Source organism: Sceloporus occidentalis, unplaced genomic scaffold (genome assembly GCF_023333645.1).
Source record: "Sceloporus occidentalis isolate IW3139 unplaced genomic scaffold, rSceOcc1.0.p SCAF_3, whole genome shotgun sequence".
Lineage (NCBI taxonomy): Eukaryota > Metazoa > Chordata > Lepidosauria > Squamata > Phrynosomatidae > Sceloporus > Sceloporus occidentalis.
In genome coordinates, this window is record NW_028316983.1 from 62006946 (window position 1) to 62032068 (window position 25123).

General features: G+C 40.4%; 1 protein-coding gene across 1 annotated transcript; it reads left to right on the forward strand.

The window, feature by feature from the left end:
- The first annotated feature begins 11028 nt into the window (after window positions 1-11028).
- LOC149316038 (triggering receptor expressed on myeloid cells 2-like) lies at window positions 11029-24684 on the forward strand. The gene is made up of 5 exons (XM_089518599.1): window positions 11029-11193; window positions 12527-12871; window positions 13599-13653; window positions 20988-21154; window positions 23889-24684. The coding sequence occupies exons 1-5, from the start codon at window positions 11052-11054 to the stop codon at window positions 23906-23908; spliced, it is 729 nt and encodes a 242-aa protein (XP_089374725.1). The 5' UTR covers window positions 11029-11051; the 3' UTR covers window positions 23909-24684.
- Window positions 24685-25123: the final 439 nt, after the last annotated feature.

Here is a 25123-nt window from a genome sequence, read left to right on the forward strand (position 1 = left end):
GATTTTGTTGTACTGTATTTTGCTGATTTCCCTGCAATGCTAACCTTGTTAAAGGTTCAGCTTACAATTGTTTATTCCTGATCCTTGCGTGCCCTCTAGTGGCTGGAAAGCATCATTGACTGTAAGAAGTCAACCTAACAAACTTCATATGTTCATTTTCCCCATCCCAAATTCACAGCTGCAGTCTCACTGAAACATCTGCCATGACAGCAGCTGCAAAAAAGGCTGCTCGGGGCCATTTCACGCTACAGAATTATAGCACTAAATGGTTTGACTTTAACTACCATGACAACATCAGGTTTAGGGAGAGGCATTTAGAGTTCTTTGCCAGAGATCTCTGCTATCTCACTAAAGTACAGGCTCCAGGATTCCCACAGGATACTGCCGTGATAGTTGGAGTCATAGTGCTATAATGGTGTAGTAATCTGAAAGGATGCCCACTCATACAAAATGCAGCAGAAATGTATCTGTAGACTCTTGGTTCTTACACTCCACTTCTCCTCCATGCATTAAAGTAATGATCTTCTCCAAAATATTCAGGAACTGACCAGATTTTGTTCAACGGAACCAAAGATATGCTGAGGTTTGTCCACCATGAGTGATCTGGAAACTACAATGAATATATGAAATATGCTTCACTGATCTAGAATTCTGTATTCTCTGATGAACCCACAGTCTGAATTGTGTGGTCTACCCTAATCTGTTCAATGGAGGATTCACAGAAGTAACATACAGAAACAGAGTGACCAGATGTCATAACTCCAAAGCAGGACAAGGCACTGTGAAATGTAGGGCACTTATGAAAAAGGTAGGGCACTGCAAAATAAAAACTGAAAACATTAATATAAATATAAATGCATGCTTCTTAGTCATGCTCAAAATGTAGGACATTTTGAAATTGCTCCTGGACAGGATATTGAAATGTAGGACATGTTCTGGGACAGGAGGTCATCTGGTCATCATGTACAGAAAGGAAGCAGACATGGGCCTAAATCCAAATGCTATTGAATGAAATCTAGCTTAGGTGAGACTATCAACAGGATTTAGGCCAGAGATGGGTAAATTGCATCTCTCCAGAGATTGTTGGACTGCAGTTCCAATCACCCCAAGCCTGCAAAGTGAGTTGTAGGAATGTGGGAGTTGCAGTCCAACAACATCCGGAGAGTCATACGTATTTCACCCACCACTCACTTAGGTCATAGATCTCCTTCCTCTATTAAAATATATAAGCACCTTATTACAGAAATAGGTCTTTCATATACTGTACATATCCTCCTGGCTGGGCTTCCTCTTTCTCACCTCCGTCCTTTAATTTCTGTCCAGCATTCAGCTGCTCGCATTATCACATCTGCCCACCGCTCTGACCACATCTCTCCTGTGTTGGCATCCCTTCACTGACTCCCTCTCCCTTTCCACATTCAGTATAAGCTCCTGCTGTCGACGTTTAAAGCCCTCCATGGGCTGGCCCCTCCTTACTTATCAGACCTTATTTCTCCTCACCTTCCCACTAGGGCCCTCCATTCTGGTAGTCAAGGTTGGCTGTCCCAGCCCAGGATTTTCTCTGCCCCATCTCGGATTCACCCCTTTTCACTCGCTGCCCCTCACTCCTGGAACCTTCTTCCCCCGCGAGCAAGAGCCATCACTTCTTTAACCAGCTTCAAAATGGAGTTGAAGACCATCCTGTTCAGAGAAGCGTTCCCAGGCATTGCATAATTGTCACTTACTATTTGATGTTCTTTTGTTGCCTGTTTTATTGAACCATTTCCTGTATTGCTATGTATTTTATATGTATTATCCTACTAGAGTGGCAGGCTAGCTCCAACAGGCCTCCCTGGATGAAGATTAACCATCCATTATGAAGCCAAGCCCTCCCTCCAGTCCATCTCCCTTGGTCCAGACCTCGGAGGTAGAGAAGAACTGCTGGACCTCATCCCCTTCCCCACCACCACTCCCTTCTCCTTTTGTGTCATGTCTTTTTAGATTGTAAGCCTGAGGGCAGGGAACTGTCTAATTAAAAAGATTGTATGTACAGCGCTGTGTAAATTTACAGCGCTTTATAAATAAAGGTTAAGAAGAAGAAGAAGAAGAAGAAGAAGAAGAAGAAGAAGAAGAAGAAGAAGAAGAAGATGATGATGATGATGATGATGATGTCTGGAAATGAAGCCAGGATCAGGACACCTGTGTAGATTTTTTTTATAAAAGGCCTATTGACTTCCTGTGCAACACGTTTCCAGTCTGCTCCAGATTACTACACAGACCATACATTTTCAATTAAATGTTGTCAGATGAACAGGAATAGATCAGATAAAGGGCTACCTAAGATTTAGGAGCTTAGCACACAGCAAAATAAAGCAATTTAGCACTTCTGATTTCAAGCCAAATTCAGGCTGTCCCCTGGTTTTATTGCATGGTTTTTGCCCCCAAACCACCATCAGGGTACAGCCTGGCTCTAATACTGGTCCCTGAAGTCTTTTGGTGGTCATTTTTCAAAATCGGTAGCTTTCCGACTTTGAAAAATGACTGCACCTATTTTGATGTCCTCTAGAGGACAGGACCAGAATTCCAAATGGCTTTGACAGACTGGAGAGCTGGGTTAAAACTAACAAAATAAACTCTTAACAGGGAAAAATGTAAGGTACTGCATTTACGCAGGAAAAATGAAATGCACAAAAATAGGATGGATTTGCTTGAAAGCAATACATGTGAAATAATCTAGGTGTCCTAGTAGACTATAAGCTAAATGTGAATCAATTGTGTGATGCAGAGGCCTAAAAAAACCCAACTCACTTCTAGACTGCACGAACAGGCGCATGAAGTCCATAGCAAAGTAACAATGCCACTCGATTCTGCTTTGGTCAGACCTCACCTGGATTACTGCATCCAAGTCTGAGTTAATGACGGATACTGACAAGCTGCAACTTGGCCAGAGAAGGGTGACCAATATGACTGAAGGTATGGAACATAAGTCTTATGAGAAATGGTTTAGGGAGCTGAATATGTTCAGCTTTGAGAAGAGAATACTGAGGGTAGGTCTACACTTGCCAGAATACTCTGGGCTGCCCCTGGAGTATTTTGGCCTGAAATCACTCTCCCCCCACCAATTCACCCCTTACCTGCTCTCTTTTCCCTCAGGTTTTCAGCTCTTGCAGTAAATGATGGGTGGGTGGCTGCCTTCACACATAGTCTACATTTATCACCCAGTACCACTGATGACGTCAGAACAAGGTGCGCTGCCATGCTACAAGGCTAGGTGTCTTGTTCTGGCCTCAAAATGACTCATGCCCCCACAGTGGTGGTGCCAGACAGCTCATATGGGATGCAAGTGAAAAGGTAACTGCTGCCACTGCAAACAGAGCCAAAAAATGCAGCAAAATTGGAGCTATCTAAATGCGGGTTTGGGGAGGAATCACCAAGTTGGCTCCAGCCATCATGAAGATGATCCAGACCCAATCCAGGGTTTTGGCCCTGTGACATGTAAACAGGACAGAGCAAGCCCAGGGGAATTCAGGGTAAATTGCCCATGTACACAACCACTGAGAGGTGATATGATAGCCATCTTTAAATATCTGAAGGTATGTCACATCGAAGATGGAACAAGCTTGTCTAGAACATGAACAAATGGATTTAAATTACAGTACAAGAAAAGATATTCGACCTAAATATTAGGAAGAACTTTTTTATCATAAGAGCTGTTCAACAATGGAATAGAATGTCCTGGAGGATGGATGACTCTGGAAGTCTTTTAAAAAGAAGTTGGATGGACATCTTTCAGGAGTGCTTTAGCTGTTTATACTTGCATAGTATGGATTTAGACTAGGGCCCATTACAAACGGGCCTAAAAGTGTGTGCTCCGTGCGTGCTAGGGTTAGAAAGGGGCGTCCTTTCCGGATGCCCCCAACCCTAGCATGCACGGAGCGTGCACAAAATGGTGGCGGCCGTTCCACACGGCCGCCGCCATTACGACGTCACGACCGCACCGCCTCTATACGGGGCAGTGCGGACGTGACGTCATCATGCCACGCCAGGGCGCATAGTGCACCCCTTCCCCAGCCGCAAAAGGAGCTCCGAAACGGAGCTCCTTTTGCTGTTTGCATCGCTGGGCGCAGCCTTCAGACGGCTGCGCCCAGCGATGCAGAGGAGAAAGGGGCCAAGCGGCCCCTTTCTCCTCCTCCTCGCCGCTGCGGGGTGTCCTTGGGGCTTGAAGCCCCAAGGACGCCCCTTTCCAGGCTGCGGGGAAGGGGCGTTTTGCCGCTTCCCCGCAGCCTGGAAAGCAGCAGATCAGGGCATCAGCGGCTGCCGCTCTGGCCGCTGAGGCCCCGATCCAGCTGAGAAAGGGGCGGGTGCAGGCCGCCGCTTTTCGGCGGTCTGTAACCCGCCTAGGTGTCCTTTCTACTCCCTTCCAACTCTTCTATGATTCTTTGATTCTATGCATGTAATATATCCTATGCACACTTCCTTGATAGTAAACTATACGCAACACATGGAGGAGATTTCTAAGAAGACATTGTCATTGTAAAAATGTTGATAGTTATTATTATTATTATTATTATTATTAACCTTTATTTATAATGCGCTGTAAATTTATACAGCGCTGTACATACAATCTTTTTAATTGGATGGTTCCCTGCCCTGAGGCTTACAATCTAAAAAGAAACGACACAAAAGGAGAAGGAAGTGGTGGTGGGGAAGCGAATGAGGTCCAGCAGTTCTTCTCTACCTCCAAGGCCTGGATCAGGGGAGATGGACTGGAGGGAGGGCCTGTCTTCTTAATGGATGGTTAGTTGAGGCTTACTGAATGGTAATGGAATGGGAGAAGTAATTTGCTCTCTCCCTGTGTTTGGACCTATTCTCAATCCATTTGTGTTCTCAAAACCCTAAATAATTTAGTGTCACCAGCAAACATGTTCATCTCACTGTTCACCCTTAACTCTACAACAGGCCTTCTATCAGAAAGTTCTTGCATGCCAAACTTGGTAGATAGGTCTGTTTGGCTTTGGGTTTTGAGAGTATTTCATCTCCAAGCCTGGACATGGTACAATATTTCCACAGCTTTTGCTTTTAAAATTGTGTCCTGGAGGGGAAGCTATGTTAGGAGTCCTTAGCTATTTTTGCATTCACTTAATAGGATCTCATACATTTTCCCCTTTGATTGATGTACTAATTTTAGACTTTAATCATCTGAGTAATAGTAATTTCACATTTTACAATAATGTTCATGGTAATCACATCATTAACGGCTTTGGTTGCTTGTTTTTTATTGTTGTTATCGTTGTTATTTTATTACAATGTATTCTATGTTTTCAATGTTTTGTAACAACGCAAAATGTAAGCAAAATCCATAAAGACTTTCCTGCAAGTCTTGAGCCTCCCCACCATCCAGAAAAGAGGACCTAGCTCTTATATCTATAATAACTGAGTAGTAAAGGGAATTTCAGCAACCCAGAATTTTCCTCTTCCACACAACTGTTATAGATCCATGAGCCCTATCTTCTTTTTCATGTGGTTTCTCTAGATTTAATCAATGAAGAAAAAAATCAGTTGGCCCTCTGTATCCATGGATTCTTTCTCGACAGATTCAATTACCCACCACTTGAAAATCTTTTTAAAATATATAAATTCCAAAAAGCAAACCTTGATTTTGCCATTTTATACAAGGGACACCATTTTACTCTATCATTGAATTTAATGGGACTTGAGCATCCATGGATTTTGGTATCCACTGGAGGTCCTGTAACCAAATTCCAGAGGCTATCAAGGACCCACCGTAGCTCTTGAAAAGGATTTGTATGAACACAGGTGAAGCTATGTTAAATTACACTGCTTCTGGAAGGACACACTCTCTGACTGTAACACAAGTATTATATGTACTTCATACAACTGCAGTGAAGGAGTTGAGTACAGTTCCAGAGTGGTACACAGTGGAAGCTATGGGCCTATCTACAGTAACCAGGTATACATAACAATCTGACACTGCTTTTTTAACTGTCATAGCTGATTTAATCCTCATTCTGTTTCTTCTCAGAGTACCTTGGGAAAAAGTAGTTCAGGCAGTGATTAAAGTCAATTAAGTTAGAGATTTTCTAACTAAAAGGGGCAACTTAATTATTTTTCAACTAAAGTGATTGACTTAAGTTGGAATTTGAGCATTAGCTTAATTCCACCATTAAGTTATTAATAAAGTTACTAGTTAATTAAATGAGAGACACTGCTAAAGAGCCAAATAAAATTACATTTCTCAGGAGGTCCTTTACCCAGAGCCTAGTTCTGTTAGATTTCTAAAACTACAGTTAGCCCTCTGTAGCCGCAGATTCTGCATCCTCAGATTCAACTATCCGTGACTTGAAAATATTCAACAACAACAAAAATCCAAAAGGCAAATCTTGATTTTTCCATTTTTATATCAGGGACACCATTTTACTATGCCATGGTATACAATGGGACTTATGCATCCAAGATGTTGGTATTCACAAGAAGTCCTAGAGCCAAACCTCAGTGGATACCAAGAGCCCGCTGTACTTTTTGCTTTTTGTTAGTCCTTCAGGGTTGGGAGAATTACATAATTTCAGTCGTAAGGTTCAAAGCACTCACTCAAGAGTAGGTCTAGTGGAAAGAATTGTATTAAGGGTTTTTGAGGTGGGGAGTATAAATTGTTGGATGGTAAACTTGAATCTAGTTTAAATTTAAATATACAAATTTAAACACAAGGCTTATTAATTATTAACTAACCCCTTAGCTTCCTTTTTCTGAGTTCAGGGGAGTACACCGGAGATCTTTAAAATAGGTATTTCAGTATTTCACCAAACTATAGTGTTGCTATTACAAAGCAGGACAGGTATGTAAACATTCACTTATTTCATTCCCACATGCAATGTTGAAAAATGTCAGCAATTTACATCCAGCTCCACAAAAACACAAGGGTTTCTGCACAGTTTTAAAGCATCACTCAAGATTTCATGACTTTGTTTCAGAAAATTGATTTGCACAAAAAATTCACATGCAGAAAAAAATATTTGGGTGCAGAAAACACAAAATACATTAAATCATGGACAAAAAATATTTGCACAGAAAATACATGTTTCACAGCCAGCTTTTTTTCTGTGCTAGAATCTGTGTGTTCGTACAAATTGTTCTGAGGTTTTTTGTTCTTGTTTTTGCCATTAGCTTCAAAGTTACAAGACTTCACAAAATGTGAATTCCTATACAGAAAACAACATGTCATTTTCCTGTCTGTTTTTTGTATACAAAACAATATTTCTGCACAGGAATTTTCTGCCCCATACATGTTTTCTCCACAGGAAAACCAAGAATATTTTTGCACGAAATGCATTTTTCTTAATGAAGTTCTAAATTGCAAAGCATCTTATGGCTTGTCTCATTTTCCTCATCAGGGTGTCTTGATTGCTGTCATGGAAATATTCTTTATCAAGGATGTGAATATTAGCAAGTTTAGTTCATGACCCTTAATTATAAAGCTCAGTTATCATATAACTGGGTCACATGATAGATGTAGACTGTGAAGAGGTCCTTGTATTTTAGGGACAGAAAATCTGTGGCCTACCAGGTGTTGATGAACTACCACTCCTACCATCCATCACCATTTAACAAGCAGGCAGGATCTGATGGGAGCTGGAGTCCAACAGTAGCTGGAAGGCCACTTGGGTCTCCCAGATATACCTTTTGGAGAGATCCATGAAAAGGAGAATTCCCTCCAGGCATTCTTTCATCACAGTCCAGAATGGCATCTGGTGTAGTTCTCTCTGTTGGGCAGTTCTTAAGGTACATGAACAACTTCACAGTCTGTTAATAGCAATGCTGTTTTATTTTTCAGACTTGGGAGAATATATTTCGGGTCTGGGTTTTATGCTGCTGCTGTTTTCATTATTCCTCTGCAAAGATTCTTTCTGTGTCTTTTGCTGTCAAGTCAGTGTTTTGCAGGAATGGAAAAAGAGGAGATATGCAGGAATCCAGAACTACTAAATTGATCCATCTAGATTCCAGTCCAGAGATGGGAATCATGTGGCCCTCCAGATATGTTGGGATGCAAGTCCCATCAGCCCTAGACCACATAGCCAATGTTCAAGAATGCTGGGAGTTGGACCATTAGAGGACTACATAATTCTCACCCACTCACTTCCATTCCAGTCCTTCCAAGCAGGGATGCCTTTTTTTTTTTTTAAATTCCAAGGAATATGAGTTAAGGCATAGAGTGTTTCTTGCCAGCGAGGAATCAGCATGAATTGTAGACCAGTGCCACGAAGTGCGAGGCGTTAAAACTTTCCACACAAAGCCACCCACACAGAAACAGCTGTGAGAGGAGACAGCCAAGAAGTTTGTGGTAGGAAAGCAGAAAATATTTGTAGATACAAGCAGACAGGAGGAATTGCTAAACTAAGCAACTGGGGAGAAGAGGAACTAAAAGTGCAGTCTGTTCACCCAGGGTGGATATCAAGATCAGGTGGCAGGCCAAAAATATGCAGAGGAAATGGCTGTTGCCAAGGATACAGGCATGCTGGGTGACCTGGGGCACTGTCCACGGAGTGATGAAATTTTTTCTTTCTTTCTTTCTTTCTTTCTTTCTTTCTTTCTTTCTTTCTTTCTTAAAGATGCCAGCCACTGAAATGAATCTACATGGAGTCTGGAATGCCATTCTATGGATGAATGAGTTGTCTCATTTAACTTAGTTCTCAAATGCATTTACTATGACCCAGAAAGCATCACCAAATGTTCCACTCCAGGTCTGAAGAGCTGTCTCTGGGTCATTGATTTTGATGAAGACTATCTTCCCAAGAATGACCAACCTGAGAAAGTATTCTAGTGTCAATCTGATTGGTTTTAATGTCCAAAAGATAACAGTTCATATCTACACCAGAAGCAAGTCTTTTGGACAACTAATGGCTCTTATTTCCCCATTTAAGATCAAGCTGCCTCCACCACTACCCAAACAGCAATAGCAAGTACATTTCTATACCACTTATCAGTGCACGTAAGCACTCCCTAAGTGGTTTACAATGTATAAGCTAATTGCCCCCAACAAGCTGGGTATTCATTTTAGCAGCCAAGAAAGGATGAAAAGCTAAGTAGACCCTGGAGCCCTGGGATCAAACTCACAACCTTGTGGCTATGAATGGCTGCAGACCAGCATTTAACCACTGTGCCACCAGGGCTCCTTTAAATATTTTGCATTACAGCAAGGATAGCTCATACCAATGTTGCCTAAGATCCTTATTAATGCCTTTATTTATAAAATGGCAGCAACAACAGCAACTAAGGAGGATAGATTGGCAAATAACTCCCTGGCCACTCCAGTGGCCATTCCAGTTATTGTTCCAGTCATTTATTTATTTAATTATTCATTTATTCATTTATATGTCACCTTTCTCCCTGAAAGGAACCCAAGGTGGTTGTTGTGCTATGATCAAATGGGGTATTGCTTGTGGAACAGTGCCTTGGATACCTTCATATTCAAGGATCTAACCAGTACAACATAGCTGGCATAGCCGAGTTATGCCAGTGAAGCCTAAAGACCCTAAAGGCACCTGATCCCAACAGAGTTTGGTATTTAAACAGGGTCAGCCCTGATTAATACTTGGAGGGGAGACCACCAATGAAAAGCAGGTGCTGTAGGCCAGTGGCTCTCAAAGTGTGGAGTGAGCGTTGCTCAAGGGGAGCACGAGTCTTGGAGGAACTGATCCTTACTACTACTCTTTCTGTTCCCAAACTTTTTTGTGTGTAAAATTTATACATGTTGAGTGAAATATTAAATTTATTTAACTAAATCTATTCTTAATTTGAACAATATTATTTCCTTATAAAATGTTAAAATATGAATATATATGAATGTGCAAATGAAAATAGCACATTAAACAAACAAAATATTTTTATTCAGATACTATGTCAAGGTGGGCCTGAGATACTCATGTAGATGTAAAGGGGGTCACAAGGATTAAAAAAAACTGAGAACCACTGCTGTAGGCTATATTTCAGAGGAAGGAACTGGCAAACCACCTCTGAGTACTTCTTGTCTTAGAAAATCCTATGAAATTAATGAGGTCACCATAAATCAGCAAGTGACTTGAGTGCACACACACACACAATAGCCCAACAAAATTTCAGCCATAGTCACAGGAAATCCATTTTCTCTTCAGCTACAATAAGAATTATAGCTAAAGTTAGATGGAATAGAAAAGCAAGTGGTGGCAGATGACATCTTCATCCCTGCTCCAATTCTGTGATCCCTTTCTCCAAAGGTACGGAAAATCATACGAGGTAAACTTTCATAGATTACACTCTGTTTCACTGGATACATGTAAAGTTATTCCAAACTGCAGATATATAAATGTACATAATACACATGGTTGGGAGTAGGATGGGTAGTGAGTTATATTGGAAATTAAATGTAAAAAGTACACTGACAATTCAATTAATGCTTAAAGGTATGCAAGATAAACAATTAGATTAGTTGTTAGATTAATCTGTTTATCTAGAAAAAGACCACCAAGTTCCTGTCAAGTGTCCCCATTTCAGAATTAGCCAAAAGGATATAGAATATATTCAGAAACCTTGCATGTCCTAATAAAGTGCTGCATTTCAGGATCTCATTACCAGTAACAGTCTCTTCCTGTATAGTGATGGGGCACAAACTTTAAACCTCAAAGTAGTAAGTACAGTGTGCAGTGCACAGTGAATCATTAAGGCAAGAATTTAGTACAACAAATAGTGCACTACCAGCAGCATATGTCAAATGGAAATTGTATGAATCTGTTATACTTTGCCCCAGGAGCCCTAGTTGGCTCAGAGGAGATAGCCAAATGCTTTAGAACTTTAGACTTAACTTTAACTTCAGAAATCATCAGGAAATTGATGGGATTTCAGTAGATATCAGCAGTGTTGGCTATGCATAGGATGTGATTAGTAGTCAATGCCTAACTTCTCGATTTCCTCTCCTGATGTGGCCACTCCATTAGCATTGCTGATGCCCATAATATCAAGAAGTGTCATACTGTTCGCTGGTACATTGCTTAATCCACAGCAGCCACAGAAGTTCCTCTTGTATGTCCTTTGTGTCTCCTAAGGGAAAAAATTATTTGTTCTTGTGCAAGACCATTTCATTTTTAGTTGGGACGTTTTCTCTCTTGATTGACCAAAGAGAGATGGAGAGGTTTGTGTATCTTGTCTGCTTGGTCTCCTTGTCAGGTATGAAATGAAAGTCTTTCTGTCTTAACTGGAGGGGTTATGAACTGTCTGTACAAATAATTTTTTGTCCAATATATAGTATATCCAATATATAGTATTAGAAAAGAACTAGATGTATGATGCTGAAGAAAGAACACAGCTGATCCTGCTATGGATTATTCCACCTTTATTTTGTTGAGCGCTTCTTGTTTGCTTCTGCTGTCTACTCATGGTACTCTGTAAACTGCATGAAATAGAATAATCTCCTTGGGATATTGTATATGAAAAATTAGTATATAAGGATTAAGTTTTATTACCTTAATGATCTGTCTGTATAGATCTGAAATTCTATATGCAAACTAGGAAAACTCAAATCTTGACAATCAAATGGACAGAGCAGAAACAGTAATATCTTTGTTGTTCTTCGGTACCACTTCATATGTAGATTTATTGTTTTTACTTAATTTTACTTATATTTTGACTATATAATTTCAAATTGGCTTATATATATTTTAAAAGTTTTAAAAACCTTAATATGTTTGCCTCATAGAGATTCACAACATAAAGAAGATAGATGGTTTGAAGCAGATTAAAATGATTAAAATGAAAATGACATCTTAAACTCAAAAAAACTGCTTTTAAACTAACTAATAAACCATACTGCATTGCAAATAATAGAAGCAAAATGTCATTGAAAGAATGGATGCAGAAGGGATTCAATTCTTTCTCCTGCTGTCTAACAATTTCTATTTATTGTTTTACATCATTTCAGTACACCCACGGTAGAACATGTTTTGTTGTTGTTGTTGCCAATTTTCTGCGCACCTTCACTACCTAATTTTTTCTTCCCCATGGCAAAAAACCACTCAGGGAGCAGTTTGCGCAAAGTTCACATCATATTACATGACCACAAAAAGAATGACATTAGAAAATATATTGCCCAGAAAAGGGTAAATACTTCACCCTTCATCAAAAAGGGGAGAAAAGGTTGTGGAAATCTGCATAAAGTTTGCAAATATTAATATAGAATCAATTGCTCCGATTAAATTAGAAGACTATACATTTCACCATAGTTGAAATGGCTGACAAGGTAAGGCATGTCTCTACTCAGTCTACTCCCCAAATGCTAATTGTTGATAGGTATCCTCCTGGACTCTTTTTCTGGTTCTTCAAATTGGACTTAGACCAGACAAACTTTCAAATCAAGCACTGTCTTTTGCAAAGGAGGAGTCATGGTGACCTTGGCCATATCGATCACATTGGGATCATGGGGGGAGTCATTCCATAACTATGGTCTGATCACTTCTCAATTCCAATATGGAAGACTAGAGCAGTATCTTTTTTTCCTTCCAAGATGCACACACCACTGAAGATGTCGCTGTGGTGTATGGTGTTGAAGGGAAGTCCATCTCCATCAACTGCTCTTACAGCCCCAAGGAGAATCAGTGGAGAAAGAAAAGTTGGTGCAAACACATCAGCGAGAGGGAGTGTCAGCATATTGTCAGTGCCCGGACTTTTTGGATGCCATTCCTCAAGAGGAGAAATGGCACCACTGCCATTGCCGACAATATCGATGAGGGGATCCTTACAGTGACCATAAATCCACTCCAGAAGCATGATGCTGGTTTGTATCAGTGTAAGACAGACTTCTTGGGGGTTGTGAATACCCTTTTGAAGGTGAAGGTGAATGTGCTGACAGGTAGGTCTCTTGTAGGCTTAAATACCATCTGAATGCTGTTTTGTAAATAGTTGGGGATTTTCAGCTTTAATTCAGGATAAATCGATGAACCTATTAAAACAAAAGATTGGAGAGAGACCGTTAAATGATTATTGGAAGCAAAAATGGGAAAGTTTAATTAGTGTTGAAATATAAGATAAGATATTTTATGATATAAAGAGCATCAAGTGAAATTTAAGTTTCAGGAGAGTTCAGTATCTTTAAGGTTCCAGCTCTATACTCATGTATCAAAAAGTATACCGCACTAAATACAATGACACTTAGAGCCTTGTAGCATGAGAAAAGAAAGACAAAATATAGTGGCAGAGTAGTGGCTTTCTCCATGCCTCTCCGCATGCTGTCATAGCACATCTGCTCTCTTCCTGAGGGAAACCATAATAAAAACATGTCTTTTGTTGAACAGATTGTTCCAGTGCACATTTTTGTGCATCCAGTGCACAAAGGCACATTTTTACAATTGTCTTCCTCCAAAAGAGAACAGAAGTGTTATCATGACATATGCCACTACTGTCCCACTCTGTTTTGGCTTTCTTTTCTAATGCAATAAGGCTCTTAGATTTGAATAAACGTTAATTGTTACTGCTTCATCTGTTTATTAATGGCCCTCTTTTTTACAATATCCTATTATTTGCCATTGTCTTAATATGGTCGTTTCTAGCAGCTAATTTTTTTGCAATTCTACCACTAGGCTTAAGGGAGACTGAAACACCAGAGGAGCCCAGAGCAGAACACAGCATTTCCAGGTAAATCTGTACTTTAGTTTTAGTGAATATTTTGGTCCGTTGCAACAGCCTTGGATACATTTATTTATTTATTTATTTATTTATTTGTTAAAGGATATGAACTTTATTCCCACACCTCACTGCGACAAGCAGATTCAAGGCAGCCAACCAGCCAAAATTTAAACAACTAGCAGAGTACTGAGCATCACAAATGTTAGAAACTCCTTACTTCTGCTTTCCAATGAAATGCTTCTTGCCCTCTGTTCTTTCTCATCTCTCCCTACTGCCACACTACACTTTTTTCTTTCTTATTTCTCTCTCTACCTGTTCACCCTCATCCTTATTCACTTCATTCCCTTTGCTCAGTCCATCTGCTCCGCCCCATTTGCCTTGCAGCAAAACCTTTTCTCTCCCAACTCTCTTGAGATCTGCAGAGATAAAAGAACTGAGAGATAAAAGAACTTATTTTCTCTCCCAACTCCCTGAAGATCCTCTAGAGACATGAATATCCTTTGTCTCAAGGAAAATTAAGGAAGGCTGCCACCTAGTAACTGAAGATGGTATAGACACATTTTCATGAGCTAAAATCAATTAGTCCATTTTAAAAAAGAAAATAACCATGATATACATATCTCTAAGGTGTGTATAAATGGCAGGTTTTAGGGATCTGAATTTTATAGTCTTGGAGCAAAGCTGGACATTTAATTTTATTATTATGTATAAAATTAAAATATTAATAAAAGAAATTTAAAGTAAGCATATTTCACTTTTGAAGAGTGAGAAATATCTAGAGTTTCAGTGATTTACCTAGGCTTCAGTTTTCTTCAATGGAAAAATACTTCTGGTGTTTCTGTGGTTAAATATAAAATGACAATTCCCAGCATTAACATGCCAGAGATTCATGCTTACCAGAAGATGTCTAGTGGAACCAACAGTGCCACAGTTTTCCTGCAGAGAGCAAAGGCAGATCTCTGCCTCATTTTCAGATGCAGTTCCTTCCAAGAGATGGCTTCTTGCTATACAGAAAGAGCTCACTTGCCACTTCCTTTTGTCTAGCTGCAGGAAAGAAAGATGAATCAGTTCTCATTGAAATACAGCCTTTCAGAGGTTTTGCCCTCAGGCATCTTATACTGATAGCTTCACTTTAGTGTCTAGAATTATTGTCAGAAGGAATCCTGCATCTCTTTACTATTAGAGGCAATAAGTAACAAGGCATTCCTGAAAGATCCTTTAGCGTAATCTAAGGTACCTAACAATAGCCACATATTTAATAATTAGAGTTGGTTGTGTTCTGTGACTTCAAGTCCAATACTCAAACCTCTACAACATGGTGGCTTTCATCAAAGATAATAACTGTGTTTAAAGGCATTATAGCTCTGAATACAAGTTCTTAAGGGCAAACAATTGGGGACAGGGGAGATTGCTGTTCCCTGCGTGTCTTGCTTATGAGTTTCCTAGAAAAATCATGCTTTAGACAGTTGGAATCAATGTGCTGCTGGACTAGATATATCCTGTAGCACTTTTGAGACTAACTGAAATTAAAAAAATGTTGGTAGCATGTGCTTTCATAGAGTTCAGTCTACTTCCAAAAAAGCATCTGAAGAAGCAGACTGAAGTCTATGAAAGCTCATGCTGCCAACTGCTTTATTTCAGTTAGTCTCAAAGGTATTACAAGATCTCAGTACATAGACATGGTTTTTGGTATCCATGGGGGGTCCTGGGGGTCCCCAGCAGATACCAAGGGCCCACTGTATTTTTTATGTATTTCACACATTTATCACCTGTTATTGAAATTATAAAATGGAATGGAATTTCTCAAACAGAATGGAAGAATGGAATTAAAATCAATGGCATTAAACACCATTCAGGGCTTCTTAGAATGAAACCATATTCACTGCACATGAGGCACACAATAATGAGGATGCCAATCTAACTGCCTTGGGAAGGGAGATCCATAATCAGAATGCAGATTTGGAAAAGGTTCTGGATATGGCAGTCCATGTTCATTTCTATTATTTTCCTTCAGCCCTCAGCTAACGCACATGAAAGTTGGTAAAATAAATTTTAGGGTCTGTGGAACCCTGTTATTTCCTTGGAGACATTCTCATTCTACATCCTCTACTCTTCTTAACTTCAGTCTCACTAGGGATATGCAAGATTACTATGACACAGAAATTACCAGTTCTTATCACAGTTTCCACTCTTATCAAATCACACAGGATGGGAACAAATAAAAATGGAACAGTGAGATTTAATCAATTGCCTTCAGTGTAACTCACAAGGGAATGTCAACTTTGACATCTCAAGAGTGATGCAAGTAGTATTTGCCATTTTCATGGCACAATAGAAAAGATGGTAGAATAACTTAGGACTGTAGGAGAGATTTGAAGCAAAATTAGATTAGAACGTGTCCAAAGAAGCACAACAATGATGATACAGGGACTGGAGATTAGGAGTAAAAGCCTGAAGATAGCCATCTTCTACCACCTTCAAGAGCTGTCATGTCAAACACCTTCAACAAGAGCAAAATTTTCTGTTCCTTTATGTGTAAGACCCAAAGCATTGGTATCAAATTAAAAGAAAAGTGGACTTTAAGTAAACCTTGGGAACAATTTCCTGAAAGTACAAACTGTTTGGCAGTGGAGCAGATTGCCATGGGAGACAGTGTTTTTTCTTTCATAAAAGGCTGTAAGGAGCGGCTATATGGTCACTTTTGGGATTCATTTGAATTCTGATTCTTTGGCACGTTACAGACGCGCACAAAGTATGCGCTCCACTCGTACTAGGGTTAGACAGGGGCGTGCTAGGGTTAGGAAGGGTCTTACTTTCCTCACGGCCCCTGACCTTAGTAGGCGCGGAGCGCACACTAAATGGTGGCCCCCGTCTACATGGGGCCACCATTTTGACGTCTCAGATGCATAGCGTCCGGACATTGCACGGTGGAAGTGACACCGTGAGTGCGTGACTTGTGCCTCACGGCGCCACTTCCAGGTCCGAAGAAGAAGTGCCATTTTGGCGCTTCTTTTTAGCTGCGCAGGGAAGCCTCACGGTTTGGCCGCTGGGGCTTCTCGGCGCAGCTAATGGCAGCAGCGGCAGACCACCCGCTTTTGGGTGGTCTGTAATGCACCCTTGATTCATAGCACGTGAAAGTTGGTAGAACTTGGAACAATAACTTTTTTTCAGCAAGTCTCAGAATCCTATTGGTCATACTGGCTAGGACTTCTGGACTTTGTAGGCCACAAAGGAACATTTTAAAGCTTTGCAGATCAGAGGGTAAAGCACATTGCAATCCCCATCTGTGTTTTCCTGGTAAAAGTGTTTGAAGTGAACAGTTTTTCTACCCATGTGAGTAGTTTCCAGTCATGGAGCACCATCAGATTTTAAAAACACAATTTGGGTATGTTTTGGTAGGAGGAGGTAGGATTTGGTTCCTTATTTCACTGTCCTGTTTAATAAGGGATAAAACAGAAATCTAACCCTGACCCCTCAGGTCTGATGCCATCATGTCTTTAAAGTGCAGAGTGTTTCCATTCTCTATATAGGAAGATTTTCCACCCGCTATTAGGCTTCCACGTGGAATGCAAACTCTTGGCAGTGAAGTATATTTTATTCTTGCCAAGAGCAATATTAAACAAATATAACTTTCATAGGAGAAACACTTTCAAAACACAATGAACTGTGAAGAAAAAGAAAAGCACCTCATTAATCCAACAAGGTTCCAAAGCCATACTTTCTTCATCTCAAATGATTTGAGAGTCTCAATAATAAGCAACAGGCAGAGTTTAGAAAAACTGTCTTTTGGAGCTATATCTCTCAGAGCTCCTAACCAGTGTAGTCACTGGTCCCAGTTGTATTGGAACTCAAAGTTCCCAGTTGGTGTCTATCCCCAACATACACACCACCCTAAAATCAGTTTAGCTTAGCTTCAGCAAAGTTGCTACAGCACATTTTTACCTTCAGACCATGCTATAGGTTAAGACTAGGCTAAGCTGGTTTCATTTGTTACTTATAAAACCATACCCTATCACTGTCACACCAGAGACTCAAGTACAAAAAGAGGCTCACAGACTACTCTGCTCCTTGAGAGGAAGAGTGATCTCCTCAAGGACATGGCAAATTCTTAGTGCTACTCTAATTGCTGGGGTCCGGAGAGGATGCCCACAAATAAATACATTTTCAGGGAAATTCGGTACTTAGTTCAAATGGGATCTGTAGTTTGGCCAGGACAACAGTGGCCTCAGGGTCAGCCCAACTATAATGAGTCCAAATCACAAAGAACTTCAGTGACAGGTTTCCAAATGGGAATGGAAATTTATTAGGAGATTAAAGGAACACACACACACATACACACACACACAAGAGCTAATGAAATCAAAGATGGGAGAGGTGAATAGATGTGAGGCTTTGGTAATGGTAATACTCACCTGGTGTAGATCTTGAGTCCAATCTCTGGGAAGTCCAGAATGGAAAAGGCTCAATAGCCACTGTGGAATGGGGGTTAGCTATCATATTGAGGGGATTAGTTTAGTAAAGCAATAGAGCATCTGCCTGCTACTAGACCGAGACCAAAGACTTGGGGATTTGCTAGCTGTATATATAATCCGAATTGTGTCTTGGGGCAGAAACCAAGGCTTGAAAGGGCTAAATCGCTTTTAGAAAGTTTCCCAAACAGAGGAAGAATGAAACCAAATTGAATGCAAAGGGTGATTTATGTGAAAACCTCAGACAAAAGGGATGAGCACACCGGCTCTCAGGTCCTTTTCTGAGTATGTGTTTCCCATCCCATTCTTTAGCCATATTCCTTTCACCCTCTCCAGGCATAAATGGATTATGCTGGAAATTCCCCTGATTTCCTCAAGGCGAGTTCCCTATAACCTCCTCTTTGCTAGCTCCTGTGTGCAGGCATCCAATCCTGCCATGGATTTGGGGTGTCTGCGGCAGTGTCATGCTTAGGTCACCTATGCCAACTCTTATCAATTTGATATTGAATAAGAAGGGGTGAACAGGGGCTAAATCTTGGGGTGACATCAGCTTGTTCACCCATGACATAAAGATCCTGAATACTTCCAACTTGTCAGATTCATATGTTCATCAGATTGTATATGCTGATGGACACAAAATGGAAATATGTATCACATGAATTGTTGTCCATTAAGCGATCCTGCTGCCTGCAGGTGAACATTGTCCTGTCACTCATGGGGAAATTAGTTTCAATGGTCACTGAGATCTGAATGATCTCTGAAATTTGTGTGCATGGAATTGTGTGAAGAGCTGCCTTCTTGTCCTTTGACTTAGGCAGCAAATGATTGGGGTTGTCTTAACATCTGTTATTGTTCATCTATCCCATATCTGCATTTGGGCAACTATTTAAAAGCTCCAAAACAAGATATAACACATATACGGTTGAATGTTTTCAGCATATAGAAGATACTGAACTATTTAACTTTGGAAATGTTTACCCAGCAGTTGCACATAACTAATGACAAGTGCTAGGAAAAGGATTAATCCCCGAGGTGTCCATCTCAGTAGGATAAATTTGTTCTTTCCATAGAACGAAGCAGAGGTCATCTGGTGCCAGCTTCAAGTACCCCACCTAAACTCCAGAGAACTATAATGCCATCCAGAAAGTTACAAAAATCATGCACTCCACAGTATGGTTGTGTATATGATTGTGTTACAAGAATATTCAGTTACATTTGAAACTAATTTTGTAACATTGCTACTGTGTCTCCATTGCTTAAAGACCACTATTGATTGTTGTGATGGCCTTCACTTTTCTCTGGCATGTGCAAATGTCTTTGTGTTTTTATATTTTTCTTTTAAAAAACCTAAATACCAATTATCAGTAGAATATTTCACAACAGAGGATTTAGAAATTAAGTAGGCTGAGATGTTCAGTCAATAGGCAAGTTGATGTTTAGTTAATATTTCAAGAAGGAGTTACTTTTTAAGGAATCAGAGTTTACAGAATTCAAGACATAATATGTATTTATTTTAAAAAATACCCCGTAGGGTTGGGTATATACTTGTACGAATGCTAGGCTTCTGCAAAGTAAAGTCTGTTGACAAGTGAGATTCCAAGCAAAGGGAGCAGATGGGGGCCTACCCTTGCTTCTAGCAAGGAACAAAGAAACAAAGAGACATTTAGCCCAAACTACACACTTTCCCAAAGAACAAAGGTTGTAATCCTATGGGCTCTAGAAGGGTATCCCAGAGGCCACAGGATATACCAGATCACTCCCTCTCACATGCATGTACCTTTTGCGGAGTCTGAGGCCCGTTTCCTGCTCTGGTATGAATAGAGGCAGAAGGAGGGTGGTTTAGAAGATGTGGCATGTATGGATTTGAAGAAGCTTTCGATCCACAGTTGAATTAAATGCAGACATGATGCATCAAACAAAAATTTCCAACTGCTTCCATATGGGAATGTACATGTGTAAAACACTTCTTATGGTCTCCCTGTTCATGCCTAACTTCATCTCACCTCTGACCAGTGTAGATCAATTCCTGTCTCACAAGGCCCTTTTCACAACAAGAAGGGTTTGTGAAAAGCCAGTCTATATCCCTGGACCATTAAGAGCTAAACAAAGCATAAATGACTTTATGCCTCTGAGTCAGGGAACTAGAAATCTGAATAGGGAAAGCTGATTAAAATTTCAATTTGGAATTCATGGAAGGGAGATGAAGACAATGCTGACTAGAAGAAATCATCAGCTTGCTCCACTGATACACCTGATAATTACTGTGTGTGACAGACACAATTTAATCCAGAAAATGTCACATAAATATATTTATTGAAACTCAAATTTTGCAAGAGCTGCTCACTGCCTAAATGAATTCAGACATATACACAGTAAGAAAGCATTAGCTATGGTGTTTATCATACTAGGGAGATCTCGAAGAAAAATGGGATTTAAAAGAGATTTAGATTTTTTTAAAAAACTGAAAATTCAGGAACTTTATCACACGAAATGACCTCCAAACTGAAATAACACAAAGCTAAACTGAATGTAAAGCAGAGAAAAACAGCAGCTTTGTACTTTCAGGAAGTTCTGAAAGTAACAAGCTGCCATTTTTCTCTGCTTTACATTCAGTTTAACTTCGCGTTATTTCACTTTAACAATGATGTCATCTGATAAACTTCCTGCATTTATGGGTGTTATTTTTTTTAAAATTTAATCTTGTTTAAATTCCGTTTTTCTTCAGGATCTCCCTAGTGTGACAAACTCCTTAGTCAAGCAAATTCAAGATTGCCATAATGAACTACTGAAATTGTTCCCCACCTTTTTTATTACAGTTTTTAAAATACTAAATTATGTCCTTCATACTTGCATTGTATTTATGTCTTCCTAAAGCACCTTATCAGATCCAGAAGTTAAACTCCACATGTTTGTGGCTGGATTCCTTGGGATCAAACTCCTGATTGCTGTCCTCATCTTAATCATTGCCCGAAGCTTGAAGAACAGAACAACAGGGGATAGGAACAGAAGAGGAAATGAGCATCAGCTCCTCCCAGTTACAGGTGATGTTATAAGAATTTTTTGTTCCCCCCTCCTTTTTTCCAGTGCAACTCCAAAGCTCTGTAGTCCCAAATTAACACTTTAACAGTTTAACAACAACAACAACATAAATAGGGTACTTCAGAGGGGGAGGAGAGAAGGATGAGGGAAGGAGGGGACACTGGCACTTCATGTCTGGCAATCGTGCAACTGCCCTGGGAGAGACATTTCACACCTGTAGACTTGCATGATTGCCAGGTCGTTCACAGGTTTCCCCCATGAATGAAAAGGGACAGGAGGGGGACAGGGCAAATACAGGTTGGAGGCATTGTCATGCAATGCGTATTGCCAAACCACTTTTCCCCAGTGTAATCACAGCTTAAAAGCCATGTGCAGTAATGTCCTAGGACAGGATGTCTGTGCAGAATGCAATTGTTTGGCAGATCACTTTGCAGCAGCTCAAACCATTCAAGGCCACAAAATGGTTTCAAAAAAGGTGAAGGTAAAGGTATTCCCCAAAGACAAGGTTGTCAAGTCATGTCCAGCCTTAGGGGGTGGTGCTCATCTCTGTTACTAAGCCGAAGAGCCAGCATTGTCAGAGACTACTCTGTGATCATGTGGCCAGCACAGAACGCTGTTTCACAAGGAGATGACGATTATAATATGAGAGTCTCAGATTGTATGTTGCTTCCATTCTTTGAATTATGTCGTCCTGGACAACTACCCAGTTGTTGTTGTTGTTATGGGTAAGCTAATTCTTTATAAAAACACTCAGTCTATTTAAACAGGTCTTGAAAAGTCAAGGACTTTACAACTGGGAGCAGTAGGTTTACTTTTCTGCTTGCATGATGTATTTTATGCATTTTGGTTGGCCAATAAAGATATAACTCTTTGGGGGAATTTGGATTTTGTTGTATTTTACTGCATGGCCAATAAGGCAAGCTTTGAATATGTTTCTTAGTAAGGGATTGTTTCCCCTTTTGTTTTTGCCCAGTTGTATCAAATGAGTTCTAAACGTGAACACACATCTTACAGCCCAGAACATCCTGCAATATCAAGGCGTCTTAGGTCTCTATGCAGTTCCTGTTGGGAACTGTTTACACTGGAAAGAGTACAGGACCACAGGATTAAACTGGTTGAGATGCTAAATATATATTTAAATATGTATGCCTAAATTCAATTGCTTTGGGTCTATTGGGAGAAAAGCAGGATATAAATCAAAGGGCAAAATATATAAATTGCTAGTGCCAAGCAGAGTAGACACACTAAATCAATGCGACTTCACATTAAATCAATGTGATTTGTATAATGTAATTCAGCAACTGATTCACTGGGCTGTTTGACAGTGGCATCACTGGGAGGGCAGGGACATAGCTAGGATTTTAGGAAGGGGGGGGTCCAGACTAAGTGCCACCATTATAATGGGGCTTGGGTGCAGCGGTGCAGCAGCACACACCATTCATTTTTCTAATGGAAGGGGGGTCTGGACCCCAAGAACCCCTCCCTTGGCTACGTCCCTGGGGAGGGTGCGGGCCACACAACACCCCCAGAAGAGACGGTGACACTGGGTCAGTCCCCCACCCCTGCAGGTGCTCCTTCAACCTATGTGGGTGCACAGGTGCCGCTCCAGGCATCGGGAGGTTCTCTGGCCTGGGCAGGCAGCGGATGGCTGTTTCTGCAACCCATGCAGTTGTTTCCACACCCTGAGCAGTGCTTCCTCAGCCCATGCAGCCATTTCTCCAACCCACACAGCTGCTTTTCCAGTCTGTGCAGCCATTTCCCTTGTCCACACAGCTGTTTCCCTGGCCCCAGAGGTCTCACTGGAAATCATATCCAGAAATTCCACCCCCATTAGTCCTGCCCCTACACCAGGTGACATCCAATGTGGGATCCCCATTGCTCCTTGACACTCCAGAATTATAGCCTTAAAACCTGCTGAGGCAACATCCTATGGAACCCTGAGTTTTACAGTTTAAGGAAGGTGTAACCCAGGATCCAGTCCTCAGTCTCCCTTCTGTGATCCTTGATATCAAATTAATATCAAACAGGGAGGTTGCTGGCAAGCAACCAAACGAGGGCTGGAAACACAGCACAGTAAACCAGCTATACCATATTGAGGCATCCAGATGGCTCAGCATGGAAAAAGGCCAAGGCATGTAGCCATGATAGGGCCTCTCAAGATCAGAATCAGTATAATACCTTCACTAAGGGTGTGGTGGTAGTGAGCTGGACTTGGAGATTGTTTGCATAATGCATACAGCAGACAAAGGGAGTTTCCTTCTGGAAATGTACCTCTTTTTGTCTGAGGGGATTCACGCCAAATGTCCAGATGTTATTGTATATTGCACCCTATTCTTCTCCCCTAGGAAAGTTGCAGAGCCTTTCAGCTCCTGAAACACTACGCTCAGCACAAAATTCTTCTTATAAATACAATTGCCCATGCAATACTAAATCAATTTAGTCTGAAGTGGGACAGAACTTCAAATTATACTTATAAGGCAATTGCTGATTTTTGTTCCTTAGCTTTTAAGAAATATCATTATATAATTTTTCAACTTCCTTTCCACATTCCTAAAGTAGAAATGCATTTCTTTTTAAAAGAAGCCCTGGATGCTAGAGAATCCTGCTATGTCTAGAAGAGAACTTCATGTGAAAATGGTGGTGATGTTTATTTGTCTTTATTTGTGGTGTTTATTTGTCTCCCTGCTTAATTTCATTTTATAACTTGTATATCTGTTCCTGTTTCTGGCATAGCAGGAAATGGCTGGCATAGCTGAAGATAATGGAAGAAGGGAGAAGGACAAGAAAGACTTAACCCAGGTAGACATGTAGAAGTGGATCCAACCGGCAGGACAAAAGAGATTGGTTTGCTCTATCCTGCATTCCATCAGCACTGCAAGGACTGCTGTGGTTTTGCCTGCTTTGCTTCGCTGTCACAGAACACTAGGTGCAAACTGATATTTAAGTAACCATCAGTGACTAGTTAATTTAGATTGCAATCTTGGGTAATTAACATCATAGAATCATAGATTTCAAAGGAGCCCTAAGGGCTATTATTTCAACCCCTGCCATGTGGAAATCCACAGTCAAAGCATCCCTGAGAAATGGCAATCCAACCTTAAAAAGTCAGATGCAAGATAGTCCACTGGTCTTGAGGCCTCCTCAAGACTGGGACATCAGGTATTGTCTTTGGACTGTTCTGATTTCTCCTCCATGCCCTGTTTATTGTACCACCTAGCCTGATGAGGAGTTTCAGAGAACTCAAAAGCAGGGTTGTGGTAGTTGTTGTTTAATTTATCCTTAAAAATCTGTTGCCCACCTTCAATTGTTGAATGCTTTGCTATAGTAAATGTCAAATGGATGCTCTATGCAAAGGCATTTTCACTATACTGGAAGAGTGTGAGAATAAATGTATACTGTAGAATGTAAAAATAAATGTAGCATTTCTCTCAATTCTTTCTCTTGCAAAGGGTGCACAATAAAGAAGTGTGCGTGTAGATAAGTACAACAAAGGCTGTAATGAAATGTACATAAGTGCAATAGCTCAACATGATTTAATAAAGGTGTAATTCATTATGGATAGTTAATAGTTCCTATACTTGACTGAATTTTGAGTCATGTAAATAACCCTTTGGTGAGTAATCCTTACTGTGAAGTGAATCTGCACCGAGAGTGAATTTTAAACCTTGGTTACAGAAGTTGTATTTATACTTAAAACTGCCTCAGAGGTGAATTCCTTTCTAGATGTTTAAACTAATCACTTATATAACAGAGGAATACATCCTCTTGGTTACTGTCATAAACATCCAGTTCCATCCTGAGCTGACACACACTTTTGTGAGAAAGGGGGAAGAGTGCGAGTGTCACTATTTGAAGCTTGTAATTCTGTTAGTGACCATGCTGGGTAGAAAAGTAACTGATGTCCCTGCATTGTTTAAAGATACAGCATCATAAACAAATTATTCAGCAACTGGCAGTCCCTGTGTGCTATA